Source organism: Micrasema longulum, unplaced genomic scaffold, assembly GCF_059751315.1.
Source record: "Micrasema longulum isolate JH-2025_06_02 unplaced genomic scaffold, ASM5975131v1 h1tg000341l, whole genome shotgun sequence".
NCBI classification, from domain to species: Eukaryota; Metazoa; Arthropoda; class Insecta; order Trichoptera; family Brachycentridae; genus Micrasema; species Micrasema longulum.
The window spans coordinates 470,034-494,065 of record NW_028277544.1 but is presented as its reverse complement, the minus strand read 5'-3'; the positions used below and the strand labels follow the sequence as shown (position 1 = coordinate 494,065).

The following is a 24,032-nucleotide window of genomic DNA, read 5'->3' as shown; positions in this document are numbered from 1 at the left end:
CATATACATCGAAATACATCAATATAGAAAATCGCGAAAACTACGAAAACTATGACTGTAAAAAAACGAAAACCATGACTGGTCATAAACCATATACATCCTATGCATCGAAAATATGTACCAAATAAAGCACAAATAACTCAATATAGAAAATCGCGTTCTAAAACACAGATCCTCAGCATACGTCTTTCTCTTGAGTCTAATAGTTTTTTTATAATTTTTTTATATTTAATGGGAACATATACATTTTAGATATAGTGATTTTGATGTTTTTTCCCGTATTTATCGATGAATTTTAAGAGAACTAGTTCCCATCTACACTAGTGAACCGAGTATTATAATATATATGTTCCAATTTATTTTTATATCCCGATGTAGACCCATGCTGAGGAACCAGCTTAAACCATACTTAAGCCTTAACGGACAAAATATTCGCTGAAATGTATAATAATGATATTAGAATATCATGTCGCTGATGTTACATTTAAAAAAAATAGACATTGAATTTTGTAAGGTTTGAACGAGGTTTATGTTTGGATTACTAGAAAAATCCCATGAAGTTATATCGTATCTTATAATTGAATCTGACTGTGACAAATAAATTAATCTTAACTCTTGTGTGGCTGTGATGCCACACTTGTTGACATAGGACACAAGACTTGATATATCTCTCTTATTTTTAAAAATGATGAACTCGTATTTTTTGTAATTTTCAAATGGACATTTCCACACCAGATTTAGAAAGTTAAATTTATATAACTATGTTGGATGTTAATAAAAAAAAATATCCTTGCTACGCGAAGAATGAATGTCCGCTGATTCAGCAACACATCTGTATAAAAGAGAGCATGAAGATAGAACTCATAAGAAGGAAGACAGAGACGCTGTTCTGTGGCGGGTGTTGTGTAAAACAGATTCAGTCTGTTGAGGACAGTGATGGGGGACGCACGCGCGTAATACGAGCGACGTATTAATGATTTTTAATTTATTTTGCTTTAACAGGGCAAAAGTATATGTTTATTTGCATAAATTATGGAAAAGGAATTATTGAACAGTACCTATGTCTCCATGTTTATTTTTTCAAATGTCTGAACTTTAGAATATTCCGTTTTTTACTAGTGGTAACACGATGTTACATCACCGCGCGCAAAGGGATTATTTACCACAGTCTCTTAAGAGTTAAAGTACTAGCATTAGCAAGGGATATGATATTTCAATATGTACATTTTCTTCAATACTGATCTAATAAGTCTCTTACAAAAATTTTGTGCACCGAATCCTATTTAAAATGGCAATCAATCGTTAATCCTAAATAAACATATTCACGAAGTGAAAAATGTATTTAATTTTCTGTATTTAACTTAAAATTGCTCTCCTGAAAATTTGAGTAAACTCCAATTGAAATAGATAGTTATGTATGATGCAATTTACAGTTGAGGTGCAAGGAAGTGAACGTATAAAAGTAAGCATAGTTACGTATAATCGACATAATAATGTAATAAACTGTTTCAATTGGGAAGCAATGTAAGTTAGATTATAATTTATGCCCTTGTGATATTAATTTCATTTTTTAAACAATAGGAGGCGTGCAGTTTTCTGGTTCAAACGATTTTCCACAATTTGCGAAATGTGTTTTTCTGCAATTTATGATATATTGATTTTCACTTTATGGTACTTTTATATTTAATACTTACATTGCTCACGCGGCATACTTAATCTTTACATATTTTATTCTTCCACTCGATAATGTTAAAAGTAAATTTATATTTTTGTTTATTGCAATATAATGATAAGAATGAGTGAGTAGAATGAACTCAATTTCAATCTAATATTTTCGTATGAACAGTTTGTTTCGAATCAAAATGGCTGCCAATGCGAGATACGTTACGGAAGTGCTATATCCGGTGCCAAGTCATAAACATTCTTCCGATCCTGGCATAAATTATCATTAACAATATGATTAAACAAGCAACTGGTAAGCAGTAAGCACTTAATAAAATTATTATTTTAAAGCTTTACTATCGTATGTAAGTAATGAAAATAACTAGTAATCTCAATAGTATAATGAATGGTGACTGTTACACAGTGTGTAAAGTGGTCACTTGACCTTAACCAGACAATGGCAGGTCTTAAGCCCTGTAAAGCCTAGACTTCCATATTCCCTTCTCAAAAATGTTTTCCATCTCTGTTGCAACAAATTTAGATCAATAACATCCTTAAAAAAATAAGGTGCATTTTGCACTTGTACAGGGAAATATTCTCGCTTTCTTAACCTCCCTATTTATTTACCCAATAAGGTACATCATGATTCGATAACATTTTCTAGCGAATTTGCGCGTGTCACTTGGTTTATCAGGCGTTACGGCGATGCTGCGTAACCCCATTATTCGCTCTCAATATACTCGGCATTATGCTAGTGCAGCTTACCCACATTTTCCACGCTTTAGTGTAAATCTTCTGCTATTTATAATATTACAACGTCCTCGTCACTGCACGTCACGGTGACTCCGACATCTCGGCTGCTGTCTGACAGTTTTTGCTTTTGCGCCTAGCAGCGCGGCAGCGTCGTAGCATGACCCCAAATATCTGTTCATATTACCCGACCTCAACCGCAACCGCAACCGCTCGACTAAATTTAACGAGAGACGAGAGTGTCAGCGATGAAACTGGAGAAACTAGCGAAGTTCTGATTCTGATTCTGACTCTTTATCGATGGGAAACTCGACGTTGCCGTACTGTATAGAATATGTTTATCGTTAATTGAATCGCTTTAAATAGTCGCGCTGCATTTCTACAGATAGCGAATAATGTAACGTAATGTCGACAATCTAAAATTAATTCCGAGCTTATTTTCAATTCGTCCGCGGCGTGTGTATTGTGTATGTATATTGAATCGTGTATACATACAATGGAAAATGGCCTACCTACCTAACTAGCAGACTGGCAGTTAGTAGTTAGCTGTCCATACGCGCTCATTCCAAGTTTGCGATGTAGAGGGAGACGGGATGTCAGCGAACAGCGACAGTGTTCATTCCGTAGGTGTTTTCTCGATCAGTTGATAACTGCCCACTGCCCACGTACAGTAAACTCCGAATAATAATCATTTATTTACATGACTCCATCTCTTGTTTGTTTGTATCCACAATCCACATAGCTCGCTTTCGTTAAAACCTTTAGATGTCTCTGTGTTGTAACAATTCTAAATATGCGCCGCGGTGCCGGTCTTGTACGCTCGGAATTATTGTGCAAAAATATATCCGTTAGCTGAATTCCAAAACCAGTGTGACAATGACTATAATCAAAGGTAAGAAGCTTCATAATATTAATGTTGTAACGTAGATCATCTGGTCGCTAAATATTTTTTGTTCAAAGTTTTTTGTGTGGCTTTGTCGATTGTTTGTTTATGATTTTGTATTGACCGTGTCCCTAGTTTTTACGATCGGCAGAACCGATGACGTACATATGTTTCAAGGTTGTATTTGACACATGAGAAGTGCAAACTCGTCTAATGTCCCACATAATGTATCGAGTACAATATCTTGCTACCGTATTATTATTTAGTATCCTGTGTTCTGCACGTACAATTACGGTGGGTATTAAAAAGTGCACGTAAAATTATTATAATTCATAAATAAAAGTTCATTTCAGTTATCCATTGGATTACATCCGATGTTTACGCGATATCAAAAAACGTATCGTCGATTGATCAAAATCAGAGTTCTGTGTTTAAAAATAACGCTGTTTGAATAAATAACAAATGCGGTTAGACCGATTTCTTTGGTTTACTAATTTATCACTCGATCACTATACAGAATACACATAGGTTCTCGGTACGAATACAAAGCTACTCGTACGCTATTTGAGATTACTATTTGCAATCGACTAAAGTCACCGAGTAGGCGGTCGAGGACATTTTATGGGCGGCGAAAATCGGCGAAAGTATTGTACTCGTAAGGACAGACGGGGACGCCACTTTTGTCCAATAGATATACGTACATTACTTCGCTACTGATTTTCCAAACAATCTCCAATCTCACGTTATTTAGATTTCACGTGTAATAATTAGTCTGGAATTTGGACAACCGATATTACCCATCGATCGGGTCGTCATGTATATTATGAAGTCATGTACACAATTCCTCTATTGGCCCAATTTTATAAATATTTGTACAAATGTAGAGCAATCATCCCATGAACCGCGAGGCATCAATACAGCATCCGAATTCGGAAATTGACAATAGTAAATATTGGTTGCAGGCGCTGGCGTCAAGATGGAGCACTTCCAGGCGGCGATCGACCCCCGCAAGCAGGAGTTACTGGAGGCGCGCTTCCTTGGAGCCAAGGTCAGACTCCCCTTACCGATTACTTGACCACACTAAAATCATCATCATCACCATTTTCACACTGTTTAATGTTGATATCGATGAATTTAATCATTTGATGTTGTTTTACGCTAAAGCTAACGTAGGTACACCTGGGCTGGTATTCCAAACGCTCTCCTGGCCGTATTATCTCGTGTATTTATATCCAAAATACACGAGAAAAGCTGTTTTCTCGTGCTACGAGAGTGATTCAGGGTGCTATACCCCTGGGCCCCGATTACAATGGGAAGTTAACAGAGTTATTTTTAACTGTCTATAAAATAAAATCAAATTTTCTCTACAAAAATGTGTATATTCGTGAATGTCTTCGTCAGTAACCTGTAATTCAAGATATATATATTTAAAAAAAAATATATATTTAACTGATCATACAGAAAATTCGCATTTACTTAATATACAATTGAAGATAACTCTGTTGACCTCCCATTGTAATCGTGGCCCAGGGACCAGATTACAATGGGAAGTTAACAGAGTTATCTTAGACTGTCAATAAAGAAAAATCGATATTTGTGTACGAAAATGAGTATATTTGCATGAACGTTTAAAAAATCTTCATCGGTAACCTATAATTGAACATGTTTAAAAGAAAAAAATGTATGCATATTCTGCTTTTCATACAGAAAACTTAATTTTACTTTGTACATAAAATTGAGGATAAATGTTAACTTGCCATTGTAATCGGGGCCCCGAGCGAGTTAATTTTTCATTTGAAGTTAATTATTAGAAAAATAAACTTTTCAGATTTAATAAAATAAAAATTGTATGTAGGTACTTAAAATAATAAAGAATACGGCCGAGTTATATCTCGAGATAAGTTACATATTCTTTTTTTTTTCTTACACTTTCTTGCACCTGATTGTGCATCTGGCATTGAATTGGTACTTGCAATTGCACTGTACCGTGCTGGTTATTAACATTAATCATTTTATGCACAAGTCGCCTTTTTCCCCTGTCAATAGCATTGGGCAATTTTATTTTAAAACTGTTTGTTTTCTTTCGTTGCGGTATAACATTGGCGAATGTCTGACTTCTGAATCACTGTTTAAAATTACATTCGAATATATAGGTACATTTGTAAACTAATAATACACTGGCAGTCTCGCGTCAAAGCGTGTTTTATAATACGTACGCGTATCCGTACTCATGGCGGGGTTTTTTTTTCTCTTTTCCTACATTTCGGTTTAAGCCGTCGAATGCTCCCGAATATCCTTTGTTTCCTGCAGGTGCAGGCAGGTAACAAACCACGTTTGAAATACTTAGGGCAAAATGTACTAGAAGCGGTGGATAAGAGAATATATTATGGTTATTCATTCATTATCTTCAACGTCCTACAGGATTCGCAGTAGGACTCCATTCAGCCGAATAACGCGTGCCAATTCGCTGACAAATATATTGATCCCGTAGCTTGTGTTTGATAATGTATAATTAACACTACAAAACCTGCATAAACTTTCTTCTTATCTATCGTTTTGTTTATTTTTAGTTTATTATCTTCGAATACCTAACATTTTTCACATGTGAAGTGAAATTTCATGTAAATAATACAATGAGCTAGCAGCTATGTATGTAGAGTATACAGTATACGACCACGTTACCTGTTGGTGTGTTAATTTATCTTTAAATCGATATAAAAATAGTATACCTTACCTACCTAATGTATAGTGGAAGACATGTATATTGGGCTGTATGGTATGTTGTGACACTCGTCTGCGCGTTATATGGTAGGAAATGAACTTAAGTAACCAGTTTTTGAGCTCTCGAACTCTCGAGTCGTTGCGCCTGGGCAACGGGTCAGTCTGAACATCTCAACACTAAAGCTGAATGTTATATTTTTTTACAGATAACCTCATCATAACAGAATCTTACACATTACAACGATGTCAAGTTTATTTTAATTACTCTGTTTCAATGACAAATTCAGGGTCGTGTTTTTAAAACATGTTTAATTAATTATGCCGATGATTGTATGCATGTGTGTATAATATGCAAATTATCCACACCTCGGCATACTAAGACCCCTCAAATTTATTAAATGTAATAATTTACAAGGTATGTTAGTGCATTTTCTTGGAATTTTACTCGATTTATGTATTTCGAATGCATTTTTACGGCGTTTGTGACAAAGGTGTGACTCATTTCGCTACGGTTTATTTGTCCTACCGAGTTTGGTCGTTTGGTGGCATATTTGGAACACTCGCCATTTAGGTATGTGCACGCGTATAATGTACACAAGTAGGCACGCTCAATACTAAAAGTCGTCGTTCCCGTGTAACTCAAATGCGACACCGGACACCGCGTGATTTCGCGGGCTTCGCGTATCGACCCGAGCGACATCACAACACACCCAGCATAAGAGTAAGAGTATGGGACTGTAGCTATAGAATAGTGGTTTCGCAGTTTGCGTTGTGCAGTTTTATTCCGGCTAACAATGCTATGTCGTATAATGGCCTGTTCCACGTCCCACCGAGGCGCGAGGCGCGAGGCGCGAGACATGCACCAGCAAACGGCGAAGTCTCGCAGTTTCCGCGATCGATAGGGTGAGCTCGGGCTAAATTTTCCACTCGCGAAGATGCCCGACTGCCTCGGCGCAGCGTTGCCGGTTCCCGACAATTGCCACCTCATTCGCATATTATAAATTGTAATACACACATAACATAACATTATCATGGAACGGGTCATTTTTCCTCGCCCTTTAGGCTCATCGTTCAATGACGCATTTTTTTAGTATTATTTATTACCAGTCATGGCCTCTGAAATATAAAATGATAGATCAAGTCATTCGCTGCTCTCGAGATATTATTAGTGCATCCAATACAATAATCTTGCCACTTCACCTAATGGTGAAAATCAATTGTAATTTGCAATATTATTAATTGTAAACTAATATTGTAAATAATTAAAAATATGAATACGGTTCCACCTACTTACTCTAAAATATTTTTTAAACAGAAGAACGAATTATAAATTTATCACGTTTACTCAGGGGTAGGTACTGCATTTAAAAGTAATTCACGATTCTTTCATGCTTTTATTATTTAGTATTTTTTTATTATTTTTTTTATTATTTTTATTTATTTGGATAACCAACAGCTATAATTATATCATATTTATATAACAAAACATTTAAGATAAAATATTTAAGATAAAATTCGCTATTTTAATGTGTTGAAATAAGTTAGATTATTTGTTGGCAAAGAGAAAATCTTGATGGCGTCGAATTGAGCCCTCGCTTTCGGAATGCGCCAACGCCATGCCCAGTTCCTCGCTACTCGCTATCGATAATATGCCGTGATGAAAACATGTCCAAGTCGAGTGCAATAGCCTATATGGATACAAAGTGGAGCTGAGAATGTACACTGTACAGACTGCGAGCCTACTTGACCACTACATTCCTTACTCCTCAAACGCATTGACAGAAGGAGATGGCACGCGAGACCGTTTTACTTCGCTGGCCTTCTATTCCGTATAAAGTTCACCAGTTTTAGATAAATACGGATCCTGTTTTGAGAGCTCTTTGCAGCACGTAAGGACTATCGAGTATCGAGTGATTATTACTACTCGCTATGTCTATTAACACATTGTCGTCGGGACACGGCATTTGCCGTTTTTCGCGGACTGTCGGTCAACCGCGGGACACGGCAAATGCCGTTTTTGTCGACTGTCGGTTGTTGGCGGGAAACGGCATTAAACGGGTTTGTTATCAGCGTGAAATAAAACGCCTTGAAGGGTGATTTGCTACCTGGGGTGCTAGGCGACAGTCTGTCAACGTTATTTGAGATGCCTTGTCCGGATTGGCTAGTGTGCCACTTGTAAAGGCGTCGCCAGAAATCTAGAGTTTTATGCGATCTCAATCTCCAGTTTAGTTTGAGTCATTTCACGTATTGGACTATTTTTCATACCGCTCGCACTGTTTTGTTTACTGTTTGGTATTTTCTTATTTGAATATATTAGCATTGTATAGGACGTTACCCCTACAAAAATGTCTTTACAAGCCAATGATAGTGACGATGAAGTGTATGCCGACAATTTATCTAATTGTTCATGGAATGATGACATTGAAGAGTTGTCAGACAAAGAACCGAGTGATGATGAACAAATACCAAGACCTAGAACGTTTCACCGTCGCACTATTGAAAGTGATTCTGATTCGGAGACGAGCTCAGATGAGGATGTGGACGAGTGGTCATCGTTTGATAATCCTCCAGTTCTGGAATCGTTTTTAGGCCGCCGCGGTTTGAATTCAAATGTCCATTGTCCTCAAACTGTAAGTGATGCGATAGAGTTATTTATCGGTGATGATTTGTTTGAATATTTTATAAACGAATCTAATAGATATTACCACCAAAACTCACATAATTACAAATTATATAAAAAATCGGGAAAGTGGAAAAATATTACTTTGAAAGAAATGAAAAAGTTTTTGGGGCTGATTATTTTGATGGGACAAGTTCGAAAGGATATAAGGGACGAGTACTGGTCTACTGAACCAACAACCGAAACTCCTTATTTTGCTAAAACGATGTCCAGAGACCGGTTTCGGCAGATATGGAAAGCGTGGCATTTTTCTAACAATGAAGAAATCATAGATAGTTCCGACCGATTATGCAAAGTAAAACCAATTATTGACCACTTTTTACCTAAATTTATTTATTTTTGATGATCAAATGTCAAATATGATTTCTTTGAAAATTTCGATCGAAAATATTATTTGGTTTAGAAATTGTGTCAATTTTAAGAAAGCGATATATTTTTGCGCTAATCGCGAAAAACACCCGCTATAGGCTAGAGTCTATTGTTCGAAGCGCCCGACTACAATGTGTTAAAACTAAGCAAATTGCCTGTGAGTAATCCAAACCCGCAAAAGAATATTTCTCGTCCAATAAATTGAATAAGAAAATTAAGAACATATACGTTTTTCATAGCTTTCTACTTTTATTATTCTTTCCAAAAATACTGTTTTGAAAACAAAATGTAGCTTTGAAATTATACCCGTAAAATTGAACAGCCATTACAATTATTATGTCTAATCTTCCATCGATATTTCTAGGCCTGCCAAAAATGTGTAATTACCTATCGTAATTTAGTTTTTTGTAGACAAAACATACATTATCACTAAGTTCATGATGCAAAAACATTTTGTATCTAAAAATTGGATTGTCTTATTCAAATACTAACAGTAAAATGTATTATTTTTATAACATACGTTGTTTATGTTTGTACTATTATAAATAATTTGATTGAAAACATCAGAACTCCCGATATAATGTCGCTTTCTACACATTCTATATTCCTTGAATAGTTATCAACACTGCTAATAGGAGATACTAGAGTGAGTCGTTAAGGGCAGCCTAATTTTAAACATCACAACTCCCGATAGGATGTTGCGTTATGGACATTATATTATATTCCTTAAATTGTTGTCAACACTGCTAATAGGAGATACTTCGGGAATTACACTGGCTGCGTTTTCCACAGAGGGTGGAATACAAACTCTGTTGGCTTATGTATAAGTCACTGCACAACTCTGCTCCAGAATATCTAAGGGAACTCTGCATTTCAGATGAACTAGCTGACAGACGTCTTACGCTTAGATCAGCTACATCTACGTCAAAAGGAAAAGTTATTATATCTCTACGCAAACAGCTCACTGAATTCGGCGAACGCGCATTTGCGGTCGCAGGCCCTACGGCATGGAATGCTCTCCCAGCAGAGGTCCGAAACTGTGAGAGTGAAGTGATGTTTCGGAAGAAACTTAAAACCCACTTATTCTCTAAAATAATTTGAATAAATTCTTAGCATGTGGTGACAAATTACATTATTTTTCTTAAATCAAAAAGTTAAAATTAAATGTATATCTTTTTAAAGCGCCTTTGAGGTATTCTATTACGAAAATGGCGCTATATAAGTTATCCATAATAATAATAATAGAAGAGTGAGTTGTTAAGAGCAACCTAATTTTAAACACCACAACTCCCGATAGGATGTTGCGTTATGTACATCATCAGTGTGGCCCTATATGAAGCAAAGTGTAAACGCATGCAAAAAATCCCCAAATTAATTGCTCTCTACAGGGGGGCAGAGAAGACTCAGAATACCACCCCAGAGGTGATATTCCAAACGCTCTCGTGGCCGTAGAAAACACTTTTATCTCGTGTATTTTGTATGTAAAAAGCTGTTCAGAATTGCACCGCGGGACGAGTGTTTTTGAATCAGTGGCTACTGGCTAATCTCGGGTGAAAATCCTGATAACAATTAACTTTAGATTAGTCCGCCTAGTGGCTGGTCAATGCTCTTGCTTACCATTCCCGGGATTCCTATGTTCCACCGGGTTCGGATAGTTTCAATCTTATCCCCGTTTTTCGTCACGATGCATTCCGAGTTTATAGCGTGATCACTAATTTAGGATTATATTTGGCGAATCATACTCCTTTGTTTTATTTACGCAATTTTGTAGCACATTTTGGTTATCATTTATCGATCATCACATGCAGTTCTCTACTCGATACACAAAACCGTTGGGAGTATTTTTTTCCTCGAACATATCCTGGATCCTGTGACATCTAGTACATTTTGGATAGTTAAGCGAACGAATAACAAACCTTAAAAAGGCAAAAAAAAGCCTTCGTGTCTATTTTATAAGAAAATAACTTTAAAACATTATTACAATCTATTTTCGACAATTTTTAGTATGTTTCTTTTCTCTTTTATTGTTATAAAATATTCCAATCTCTTGAAGATCACTTTAATCGGGTACTATTAACGTGACAATATCTGCAAATATATTTTTTAAATGTTATCATCTCTTTTTATTCTCCATTGTATTTAGATAATCTATTTATTTATTATATATTTTTCGTAATTTATTTTTTATATGATTATCTAGTTTTTTTTAAATGTTACTTCTATTTATTATTTTATAGCATAATAAAATAAAATGAGCTCACAATGAGCAACCTAAAATAAAAATATACCATCGCGCCTATTGTATATGTATACTGGACAGTTTATTTTGTAGGACGTTACGCATTCTTGGCGGCCTCCATGTGTAGTGGATAAGATGCTCGAGTCATGCACGGAAGGTTCCGGGTTCGATTCCCGACGAGAACACAAAAAAAATAAGGTGATTTTTCTTAACTCTGGACGTTCTGTGCTGTCATTCACTACTGCAATTGGGCCTCCTGTTGTGGTGCAAAAAATATATTTTTTTCGCTAATTTTTTAATGTAACGCGCAAACTTTCTAATTTTAAGTTTTAAGTCAAGCGGTTTTAAGGCAACGGAAACGGTTTTAAGTCGAATGACTGAATCTTATAAAATAAATATAAAACAACTTGATTTTAAACCACCTTTTCAAAGCTACACACGCTTTCGTTTATTATATCAAGATGTTTTGTGTATTTATTATTTATGCTTTTGAAAGTTCAAACTGGCGTAGCTTAGAATTACGTAAGAGGTTCCGTGTTGTTTTTCACGTATTTACTAGCCATTTTCCTGCGGAGTTGATAACCAGCTCACAGCGGAGCAGTGGGCGGCAGACGGACCCTACGGACGGTGAGCAGCGAGCGTGAGCAGCGAGCAGCGAGCAGCGAGCAGCGAGCAGCGAGCAGCGAGCAGCGAGCAGCGAGCACAGGGAACGAATGAACATAATATTACGAGCAATGAGCATAAGCAGCCGACAATGTGAATGTAACGCGCCGGATGACTCCGAATTAGCTCCGTGTGGCTATTTTAGTCTCGATCGACACAGCTCATTAAATCAATCTCCCAATGTTGGTACACAAGACACTTTTGTTAGTGCGTCCCTTCCGATGTAGTATTATGATACAACCTACATGGAAACGCAAACGTACAGTGAATATCGACGAAAACAACGCACGTACGAGTGTAGACTCGCTAACTTACATTCCCAGAACACACTCGCATAAATTAGTTGTGTTTGTATAAGTACAATGTATTGTAAGCGTGTGGCGCAATGTTTTATTTTAGTATTGCATGAAGTATATCCACATATTGGAAAATTTGTATTCATAATGCGTTTATATCTTTTTCCGTGCTCACAGATACGAGCATTCCTAATAGCTGAAAGGCGAGTTCACCGAGCTGAGATACGAGAATCATTTACTACAATATTCATTCTCACTATCATCGTTTGAGCCACTTCTTTAGTTATACTCGGCCAGAAGGTTAACCTTCGTATTGTTTTTCTGCAAGTCTGATAAAGAATTTGCTAATCATGTTTTTATGTTTTGAAGTTTCGCTTGTGTAAACACCACACGATTCTACCGACTTCGTTATAGCTATATCTTCTAGTTTACTTTTTAAGCTGGCTATAAAATATGAATTAGTTAAACGGTTATGTGCTCAGTTCATAAAATTACAATTCTCTTCGAGGATAGGTGGATTTTACGAATGGACTTGAGGAAATAAATCGTAAAATGAACACGTGCCATTTGTATCTCTAATTTCCAAAATAATTTCAACTATTGCTTCTAAAATTATCATGAAATATGTGCTTATTTACTAAAATATTTTTTATTGCGCTTTTCTCCAGCATTTTAGTACAAAATTATGAAAAAAAAAAAACACGTGTGTTGCTTGAACGTGAATTTCGAATTAATAGCTTTAAAATATTTTTATGAGTCATATTTACGTCCTATACCTGATTGTAAATTTTTCAATCTATTTTTTTGGTGTTCGTCAAATCGCACCTTAATATCGTGGGGTATTATGGGAACATCAAAATCAGCCGTTTTTAATTACCCACTAAAAACACATATTTGTATCTTTCTCTATGAGTGCTGCAAATTGGCAAGTAGTGATTCATTACAATCATATATTTTTTATGATAATTTAAATGCATGACTTGTCTTCTTTGAGCATTCATGGAGAAGGATAAAAAACATGTGTTTTAGTGGGTAATTCATAAATGCTGATTTTGAAGTTGTATTACCTCGATATTGTATTTTATTTTTGAATAATCGTATTGTTACATGTAGATTTAATTGTTACTAAATTTCGTTCGAAATATTAAAAATAACAAGTAGTTCCGTAATTATTTCAACTCTAACGCGAGTTAAATATGTATCTTTTCATGCCGACATGTAGATATTATTATCTTATCGTCTTATTATTATTATGAAACGCAATGAAATTGTCGAGGTAGAGATAAGCTCAACGGAAAATATGTATGTACATAAATTATCGGAAAAATATGCGAGGTAGCTATTACAGGCATAGAGACAATCTGTTTATATGTGTGTATGTCTGCGCGTGTAGTATAATAATATACACAACGCGCACGAGTGTTACATTAATGCGCTCGTAAAGCAAACTGGAAAGACCGCATAAAAGTAAAATAGTTCGCGGATTGATATACTTGTACACACCGCTGGCAATGAACGGTATCGCTATCGGGGTTCACAACCGCAAGGCGCGACGCTGCCAGATCTACATCAATCGAGCCCTATGATCTGTCTGATACTGATACCTATACCATAATACCTGGCCACTGGCGCTGGCGCTGACGGGAGGAAACTTTCATATCATACAGTCGAAATACCGAGAGCCAGTTCGGCTGTACGCTTCTGTATGACTATTTTACTAGGTACACGCGTACACTGATTACATTCACCTTCTGCAGACAGTGCAGACCGTTTCTCACGTTTGTTTATTGTACCTGCGGTGATGGACTTAAGTTTAACTCCGCGTTTATTAGCGATCGAAGGCTGTTCTGTCGGGTCAGGCCGCCGGGCGCAAGCGGTGGCGTCGAAGCGATGCCGAATGCACGGGGATAGTGCATACAGGAGTCCCCCATCCCCCATCCCTCGCCCCCGTCTCGCCGTGTGCCATGTGTCGCTTCCCTGCGTCCTGCACCCTTCCTGCCGCCGCGGCTATTATACTTCTCGCTTCTCGACACTCGCACTCGAGCGAACCTCCAGTCGCCGACGGATAACGCGTGTTACGGTTTACATACTTGATCCACGAATTTGTACATGTTACCATTTTAATTCATTTTCGTCCTTGTAAGCGGTGTTAAGTGAGATTTTAGAAAATGTAGTCGTCCGTCACCACGCTTTATTATTGTGTTCGCATAAATGCAGACAAAATATACGCAGCTTCCCGAAAGTAATACATAAAACTGATATGGATACATTTTCTTTTCCACTGAAAAACTACAAAAAAAGGTAGGTTATTTTTGATACTATCTGCGGGGTAGAATTTTCGCACTTGTTTCGACACAGCCAGCGTTACGTATTATTACATTCACGCATTCCTCCTTTCCGTCGGATCGATACTCGGCACACTATCCGTGCAGCGCCTCGTTTAACCGAACAAAACTTTCTAGTAATCGGAAATGTGCCGAGCCGCTGAGCGGCGAGCGGGCACGGAACTCGGAACTCCGCACCGCACCGCGCCGTCACCGGCGGCGGTGCGAGGACCTCGGCATCTTCTCACTCCCGTCCCGGTAGCTCGGTACTCGGTGCCCGCCGCGAGCCCGCCCGCTGGCGGCTGCGCCCGCGGGGCAGGCTCGCGCCGACACACTATCGACGGATCACCGCTGCAAAGGACCCACATTTCACATTCATAAACTCGTCGCATATCCAACTCGGACGTAACTGAATACGCGGAGCGGGAGAACCGAACGCGTCCTTCCCGCGCCGAAGCTCGAACTGAAATGGCGGGGCGGGCGGCGGTAGGCGGCAGGCGGGCGGCGGCAACGTCGCACCAGCTGATGAGCGACGTTGCCGCGGGAGGGGCGGCGCGGCGGAGCGATGGCCCCTCGTGAGTGTGTGGCATTGCAAGGTCCGCTCGGGGCCGCCGAGCCCCCCCCCGCCCCGCCTCATCCCCCCTTCGCCGCCCACCATGCCGCCGTTCGGATGACCCAGTGCCGCCCGTCCGAAGGCCCCATTGATTTTTAAGCGATCCGCCTTCGCGCGTCGCCCGCTTTAACTTAGGAAAATCTTTCCTTTTCTCGGCGCTAACTTTCGCCACGACGCTTTTTTATCACGTGGTTTTCAGTTGTAGTGTTCTTAAAATAAACTCGTTTTGCCTTTAAATAATGTAGTAAGAATTATAAATCTCCCTGGATTATATCAACGTGCATATATTTATGTTTGAATTGTTATATTTTCGCATTTTATTTATTTTTCAGTACTAAATATTTGAGTTACGACAAGTAAACACCAAAAAAATGCTTTATAAAAATATTCATACCAATTTTACCGATTCCGGATCTATTGAAATCTCTACTATTAAAATTAACAATAGTACGCGCCTTAATATCTACTAAACAGACCCAAAAAAGGAACCGGTGACCGGTGTTGATTGTCTGTCGAGTATTTTTATGTCTGACTGTCCTCATAAATTAACTTTACCGGTTTGTGCAATATTCCAAAAATCAATTAATCAAGGTTGTTTTCCAGATAGATTGAAGACTGCCTTAATTTCTCTAATGTTCAAGAGCGGAAATAAACACGACGTCTCAAACTATCGACCAATCGCTAAATTACCGATCTTCAGAAAAGTACTAGAAAAAATTGTCTACGACCAACTATACTCAGCAGCCAGTTGACTAATAGTCCCTAACCAACATGGTTTTGTTCGCTGTAGATCTACGGTTTCAAATCTTGCAGTATTCACTGACTTTCTACATAAAAATATGGATTAAAGACAGCTTATCGATACAATCTACACCGATTTCTCAGAAGCATTTGACCGCGTCAATCAAGTCATCATCTCAATAACCGCAACCAAATTACTATTGTAAAAGGTATTAAGTCTAACCCTGTTGGGGTAATCTCAAGAGTGCTACAAGGATCCCATATAGACCCTTTACTGTTTATTTATAACATTAATGATATTCCCAAATCTTTTCTCCGCTGTAGTTTTTAGTTTGTATGCTTATAATCAACTCTCCTTCTCATTGCGATGACATGCTAAACGATTTAAACCGCTTCGCAACATACTGCTAAGATAATGACCTAGCCTTAACCGTCTTGAAATGTCATAAAATGTCATTTACCAAGAACAAAAAACCAATCTTTTTTACCCATAATTTCAATAACATTAATATCCAAAACAAAAACAGCTGCAGGGATTTGGGAGTCATCTTAGACACAAAACTTATTTTCAACACTCATATAGAGGCTAATTTGTCAAAATCATTTAAAATGGAAGGCTTTCTAATAAAAGTATATAAACCGTTCAAAAATTCAAGTACTGCCGTGGTACTGTATACCTCATTAGTTAGAAGTCACTTAGAATACGCTTCCTGTATCTGGAATCCTCAATACAACATTTACATAAACTTAATAGATAAAGTAGAAAATAAAATTCTTAAACACGTGCAATATAAATTCCCCTGCTTCAGTAAAGCTAGGGTTTCCTAGGACAGCGGTGCCCGTATTTTAACGGCCGTAGTGAACGGTGATGCAGTGGACAGCCGTCGTAAAGGTGACTAGAGTGTGGTTTTCTAGGAAAACGGTGTTATCAACACCATTTAACACCGTTTTCCTAGGAAACCACTCTCTAATCACCTTTACGACGGCTGTCCACTGCATCACCGTTCACTACGGCCGTTAAAATACGGACACCGCTGTCCTAGGAAACCCAAGCTTAATCTATACTTACCTTGCCTTTACATAAGGCGCATGATTGCGGATCAATTAATTATTTATGATTTACTTAATATTCGGATCAATTGTGCCGATTTGTTGGCTGAAATGAATTTCAATATTCCCCTTCGTTGCACTAGACATTACGTTAGACACTACGTTACTGAGTAACGACAAATGCAACACCAGAGCAGGTCAGAATTCTGTATTAGGAAGAGCGGTTAGTAATTCTTCAAAATTTGAGAAGATGTACGATCTTGACTTATTTAACGACTCATCTCTCCACTGTAAACGGAAGCTGAGTCTCATTGACAATAATAATATCAAGCCTCTAAAAAAATAAATGAAGGTAAAAAACAAAGACAAAAAATACTAATTCTACTAAACATATAAAACAAACACCACATTTTACACACACCACTCTACAAGCCACACTCCTTATTCACAACAATGGAGATACCAACACAAATAGAGTCACGTGTTATACATATTCTCGTCACATTTTGTTGTCCTGCTCAAAAATTGTATTACAGGTTTTATTTTATTAGATTTTTTTATTTATTTCTGAAACCAACGCAGTCATAGTAGTAAACAATACATAAAGAATAACAACAAATAACAAGACCAATTATGGGTTTCATGTAGGAACAAAAATATTAAAAAAAACAAAACCAACAGTTTGCTAGGGGGGAAAGGAAGTGGGATGGGAAAATAGGGAAGGAAGAGAAAAAGAAGGAATAGTAAGTAAATATAAAACAATGAAAAAAAAAAAAAATGTACACATACAGCATACATACATATACATGCATACATATATATACATACATACATACACATACATACATACACACACATACATACACACACATGCATATACACACATGAACATGCATATATAACAACAACAACAACAAACCATCACGCCGTTTCTCCGTAGGGGTAGGCAGAGAGGATAGAACGCCATAACACTCTATCTTGGCATACAGACCTCGCTTCCTCTACATTCATACATCTTCTTATGCACGCACGCCGATTATTCCTACTTTTGACATGTCCATCTTCAAGTATTTGATGGACTTGATCGTGCCATGTCTTTCTCGGTCTTCCTCGTTTTCTGCATCCATCAACATTTGCATCGTAGATCCTTTTAGTCGTTCTTTCGCTGTCCATCCGCTCTACATGTCCAAACCAACGCAGCACCCCTTTCTTGATTCTGTCGATAATGCATGTCTCAGCCTTACACACTTCACGGATCTCGACATTTGTGCACCTATCATACATCGTTTTACCACACATTCGCCTGAGGGATCGCATTTCGACAGCATTCAACCTACTTTTATCATTATTTTTCCAATTCCATACTTCGCTCCCATACATTAGAGTTGCATATATAAATATACATACACACACATACATATACACACATGAAAATATACGCATACCATAATGCACATACATACATACGCGTACAAATATATAATTAATAATAAAATAATGAAAACTAATAAGTAAAACAGTAAAAAAATAGTAACTAAAAATTTTTCTCTTGTAACGTTTCTATCGAAATTTTGATATATTTTTTAAAACAGTATTTTCTTTCGTTAAAAAGATCTATCGCGCTAAAATTTTTATCGTATGACGAGCATACTCTATAAATGTATTCATTTTTACCCGGATTCGATTGTTGAAAAGATGTTGGAAAAATATGATTGAGCCTACTATTAAACCTCGGTATTCTAAATTTTATTAGTGGTAATAGTTCAGCAGAATCAATTTCGTTATTTAAGATTTTATATAAATACACCTGCTCTTAAAGAATTCTTCGATCTATTTTGATTTTTTTAAATTTAAAAACTTCAGTTTATCGTAAAAACATCTCAATTTTAATTTTAAAATATGTTATTATTCGATGTAGCCATTATTCGATCTAGCGCGGATAAAAGCATCGAGTCTGTCCAAGAACACACACTGCACGAATGTGGGCTGATGGTATTTTGTCCCATTCTCGGCGAAGAGCAATCAAGGCGTCGACCGTCTCATATTTTTTAGCTGATACTTTCGCCTCTAGAATGGACCATATGGAAAAGTCCATTGAGTTTTAGTCCGGAGAATATGGAGGCCACTGTTGTGATGAATCTGGAAACTTTTTATTTTAAAAAACGTTGGGTTTCACGGGTTTTTTGGGATGGTGCCGAGTCTTGTTGAAACCTCCAATGGTTTATACCGATTTTTTTACGTGTCCAAGGTAACAACGCATCATTTAAAATCTTTTCACGGTAGGTTTGCTGATTTACCTTTACGCCCTGTTCGATAAAAAAAGGGGTGGTGAGCTTTCTGTGGCAGTTACCGCGGCCCAAACCATCACTGATGCAGGCGCTTGCTTTCGCAGAGCAATTCGCTAGTCTAAATTGTCTTTTAATTTGCACCGTAACCATACACGATCGTTTTGTTTGTTTACTTATTGCTGAACCGTAAAAAAAAATTCATCGGAAAATACCAAATTTTCTGGCTCGCTACCATTGTGCAAGTGTTTTAACACCTTTGCGAACTGCCTTTAGTGCAGGCGTTAAATCTTGCACTTTTTGCATTTTGTAGGGCTTCAATCGTATTTCATGTTTTACTATGCGCCCTATGCTACGAGCCGACACATTGAGATTTTTCGCCAATCGAGTTGCGCTTTGTCGTGGATTACGTTGAATTCTGGTCTTCACCTTTGGAACCATTTCTGTCGATGTTGCTGTTTTTGGATGTCCACCTCCATGGCGTTTTTTATGCTACCAATATCATTGTTACGTGAAATGGTCCGATACACAAACATTTTGTTCACATGTAAATGTCGTAGCTCATCAATAATGGTTGGTTGCGATTTTACAGCCAAATACAGAGCAATAACACTGGAGTTTGAATTTCATTTCGATAACTTTTTTTAACTGTTACGTAAAACTATATGCTTCGGTAGAATTTTTAAAAATATAACAGACCGACACGTGTCAAAACATGAGCGCACTCTCATTAGCCGTTTGGTTGCTACAGCAGCGTGAAGCTGGTAACACTTCGATCGCCTACCCCTGTATACTGTGCACTAGCACTGTGCGCACCACAATAAACACAAATAAATAAAATGAAAATATAATCATTTAAATATGTATTTTTTTCACGATTATGATATTGTTTGTATTTTTATTTAAGCCTTTCCAAAAGCCCCTTTATTTAAAATAAAGTCTGTATCGAAAGATAAAAACATATACTTTCGAGGTGGGAATTTACAAGAAAAAGTCAACTTTTGCCCTCGGAGCAAAACAGCATTTAATAAGTAAAATAAATTAGCGTATGACGTAGGTATTAAATACACATGATGTTGTCGTTGTTTTAAAAAAATGTACTTGATTTCTATATTACTCGTATTTTAATGACGGCACAGCGGGAAGCCGCAAGCCGTAATCGTGTGGCGCCTTAGCCGGGCCAGTTACTTATTTAGTCAAGTTAAGAGTTATAAAATAAATCCCTCGCTTCCTCTCGGATGTACATATTAAATGTTATATCTATGTGATTTAACAATAACAACGGCATAACTATCGTGAATTCATGATGAATTAACAATTAAAAATACTGTCTTTGGTGTTTTTTTATATTACGAATAATCCAAATACTTTAATTTAGGTACTTTTTTCTTTTAATCGTAAAAAACCTTTTTGGATCATGGGAAACAAGTCATGCTAAAGTGGGATTTAAACGAACCTGAAATCTCCCGATCCAGGTCCGCGGCACTACCACGGGACCGCAACCGGTCTCTTGTAATTTTTTCGATATTTAAAAATGACATTTCACCATTTCAATTCATTTTTCTCAGCATGTTCTTTTACTTGATTCGATTTATTTATAACGCTGCTATATTTTTACAATTTGTTACATCTGGTTATAAACACAAATTACAACAAAATATTTTTAATGGATTTAACAAAATTGAACATTTAGACCAGTACTTATGTTTTATTATGTAAATCAAGAAAATACAAAGTAATTATCTGTATCGCAAAACAAAGCTTCAAGAGTTATTATGAAAACAATATAGTATTAGGTGTCAACACATGCGGTGTCCGTTTTTTTTCCAGATTAAAAACAAAATGGTAAAGGTCAAAGTGGATCCGTCGAAGGCGGTAATTTCGATCTGAAAGATATGGAGCGTTCCGGTCGACAGGTAGACTTCGGTGAGGACCGCTTAAGCCATATTATTCATAAAGATCGTTCAAAACCACGGTAGAATTGGCTGAGCAGGTGAATGAGGAAGTTCAGCCCTACGTGAAATTGGATTTAAAAAATGTTTTCTTACGCGCGGTAAAAATTAGACCATATAATTTCTTAACAAAGGTATATTTTTTTTATTTTTTTTAATAAAAACGAACCAGTTTCCAGTTTACGGTAAGTCAACGAACAAATCTGCAGAAAAGACCGAGAAGAAGCGGAAAAGAACTTGAGACATCACACGCGGAGTAATTTCAGAAACACAAAACTTTAAAATCGTAGCGCTGATAATACGATACATAAATTAAAAATAAAATAATTGGCTTAGTTCAATAGACTATTAACAAATAAAAAAAAAAAATTATAACCATTGGACTTTCTCATTGTGGTCACATGACTATATACCGCTACCTTATATCGTCTTCCCGTCTTTTAAACGCAAAAATATCACCGACTAGCTGACCTTTCATCCATAGCATCTTCACCGCACCCTGCGCAAATATCGCGAGCAGCTCGATTGAACGCGAACAGGAGGGGTCGGAAATGCTCACTTTCGTCCACTTGACATTCCATTATAAAGGCTTGTAATGAAATAAAATAATATATGAACGTAGAACACAAAATCTTGTAGAGCAGAAAATTTTCTTTCAAATCACGTATAACCTTTACCATTTTGTATTACTTTTGGTAAAAACACATTTTGTTTAGTAAAAATATAAATAAAAGTCAACATAAACATTATCATGTCACAGAAAAAAGAAAAAAAATCAGACTCCTGTTTTGAAATATGACAATGTCACAAAATACAATGCAGTATTTTTTTACGAAATGGAAAAAGTAAGGAAAAAAATAACATAATATCAAGAAAGAAGAATTTGAACCTAAAATTAAAGCATAATATGTCTTAAATCGTAAATAAATAAGTAATCCCACATTATTATGAGAACACATATGTAGCTAAAGTTATTTTTAATTATTATTAATACAGACAGAACCGAAGGGCATGTATGACAAGATTTATGAATGTGGAAGAAGCTAGGAATGTATGCCAGGATTCTCTCTGCCTACCCCCTACGGGGAAATGGCGTGATGGTTGTAGTAGTAGTAATTATTATTTTTTTAATTAAGAATGTAAACATGAACAGAAAATATAAATGGAAAAATAATGAAACCCATCAAACCGATTTAAAATAAAAAAGGCCGTAAAAAATTTACTCGAATTTCCGGAAAAGCTAAAGCTTTACACGCGCTAAGTTAATTCATTTCACGTATTAATGAAATATATTGAAACAGCAATAATACCACCCACTACCCGGGGTGACGCACACCGCCATTGGTGGCTCCAACTTCCCCAACCCCCTACGCCACCTACCTTTCTAGACCACTTTAACCATGTGACCCAAACTGCTGGCTGTGTCCATAGCGAATCGAGGCGAAAATAAATGTATTATTGAGTATCTGACGTATTTATTAATCGCCTTTAGTTTCGCTACAATGGCTTCCTACTCGTTAAAAGTTTTTCCACCCGCGTTATCATTTATAATATGGTATCATTGTCTTCACTGTCACTTTTTTTTTTTTTTAAGTTTTATTCATTTTAACAAATAAGTAACATACAAAATTGTATTTGTGTTCCCGCAAAGCCGAAGCTTGTCTGCGGGTTACATTACATTTTTCTTTTAAAAATTATAAGTAAGTACATAGTTTAATAATAATTAAAGAATAAAATATATTTATACACTTAAGTTTCACTTGCTGTTTAATAATTTTTTGGCTATTTTTAAAAATGAAATTAGGTTTTTTTCTTCACGATTTTCAGCTGGTATTAAATTGTACAGTTTTGGTACTACACTACCCATTGTTCTGTCACCATAGTAGTTTTTCTGTCGTGGTACCATCAGCTGCTGCGCCGATACTTGTCGGGTCATGATCTGGTGGTTTATTTTGGATTTAAAATTGCAATCGAGGAAATGATCTGTCATTATCTTATACTGACACTGTTATTTTATCTTGCAAACTTAAGTTATGGGTATAAGGGCTTAAGATTTTTTTTTCTTACTGAGAGTTTTTGTTTATTTTGTTTTTATACATAAGCGTTTTGTATTTTGTTTTCATGGTTATATTTTTTATGTAATTTGTTAAAACGCATATGCCGCTCATAAAAATATAATTTTAAAGTTTTTTCGATTCGACGGCTGCTCTCAGGTAAAAAAATCGTTAAAAAATATAATAGAGATAGGTCCGCCTCGTAGTGTAGTGTTTGGGGCGTTCGCCTACTTTGCCCGAATAAATGTTTCATTGTTACTAGATTAATACCTAAAGCGTAAGACTGATCATCTTACCTTCCATATCACAAAATGATGCCCTGGCCTATGCACCACCGGGTGTGGATAGGGGAAATGATGATCATAATAATTTACACATTTCAAAGATTGTGATACAATGTAACATAACGAGGGAAAATACATCATCTACAAAATGTTTTTTCAATAGTAATACATACAGAAAATGTCTAAAGTGAAAGTTTTCCGAACTATCGATTATTTTATTGCGTGTTTTAGTACAACAGAAAAAACAAGTCGAATTGAACTCTCGTGGTAAGATTTCTAATACCGACCTATGTTTCGGTTTCGGCCAATAAATCGAGTTTAGGCTGCGATTTCGGCTTAAAATTGAGTGAAACTTCGGATCAGCCGAAACCTGCGGTCCAGATGTGCCGGATTAATTATTTCCTAACATTAGTGCTATAATCATAACCTAAAATGATACATCATTAATAACACTTTATTAATGCCA

The 24,032-nt window shown here is 36.7% G+C and overlaps 1 protein-coding gene across 8 annotated transcripts in view; it reads left to right on the top strand.

Annotated features, from left to right (window-relative positions):
* The window catches only part of Tlk (Tousled-like kinase), a 106,076-nt gene that overhangs the window by 56,050 nt on the left and 25,994 nt on the right, over positions 1–24,032 (top strand). For 4 of the 8 annotated variants that reach the window (XM_088225302.1, XM_088225303.1, XM_088225301.1 and 1 more), the window contains exons 2-3: positions 3,155–3,304; positions 4,258–4,343. In XM_088225302.1, the coding sequence (XP_088081428.1) occupies positions 3,289–3,304; positions 4,258–4,343 (102 nt within the window). In that variant the 5' untranslated portion in view covers positions 3,155–3,288. Of the gene's footprint in view, positions 1–3,154; positions 3,305–4,257; positions 4,344–11,235; positions 14,565–24,032 lie in introns of those variants that run through there. The other 4 variants (XM_088225297.1, XM_088225296.1, XM_088225300.1 and 1 more) reach the window with 3 other exon arrangements.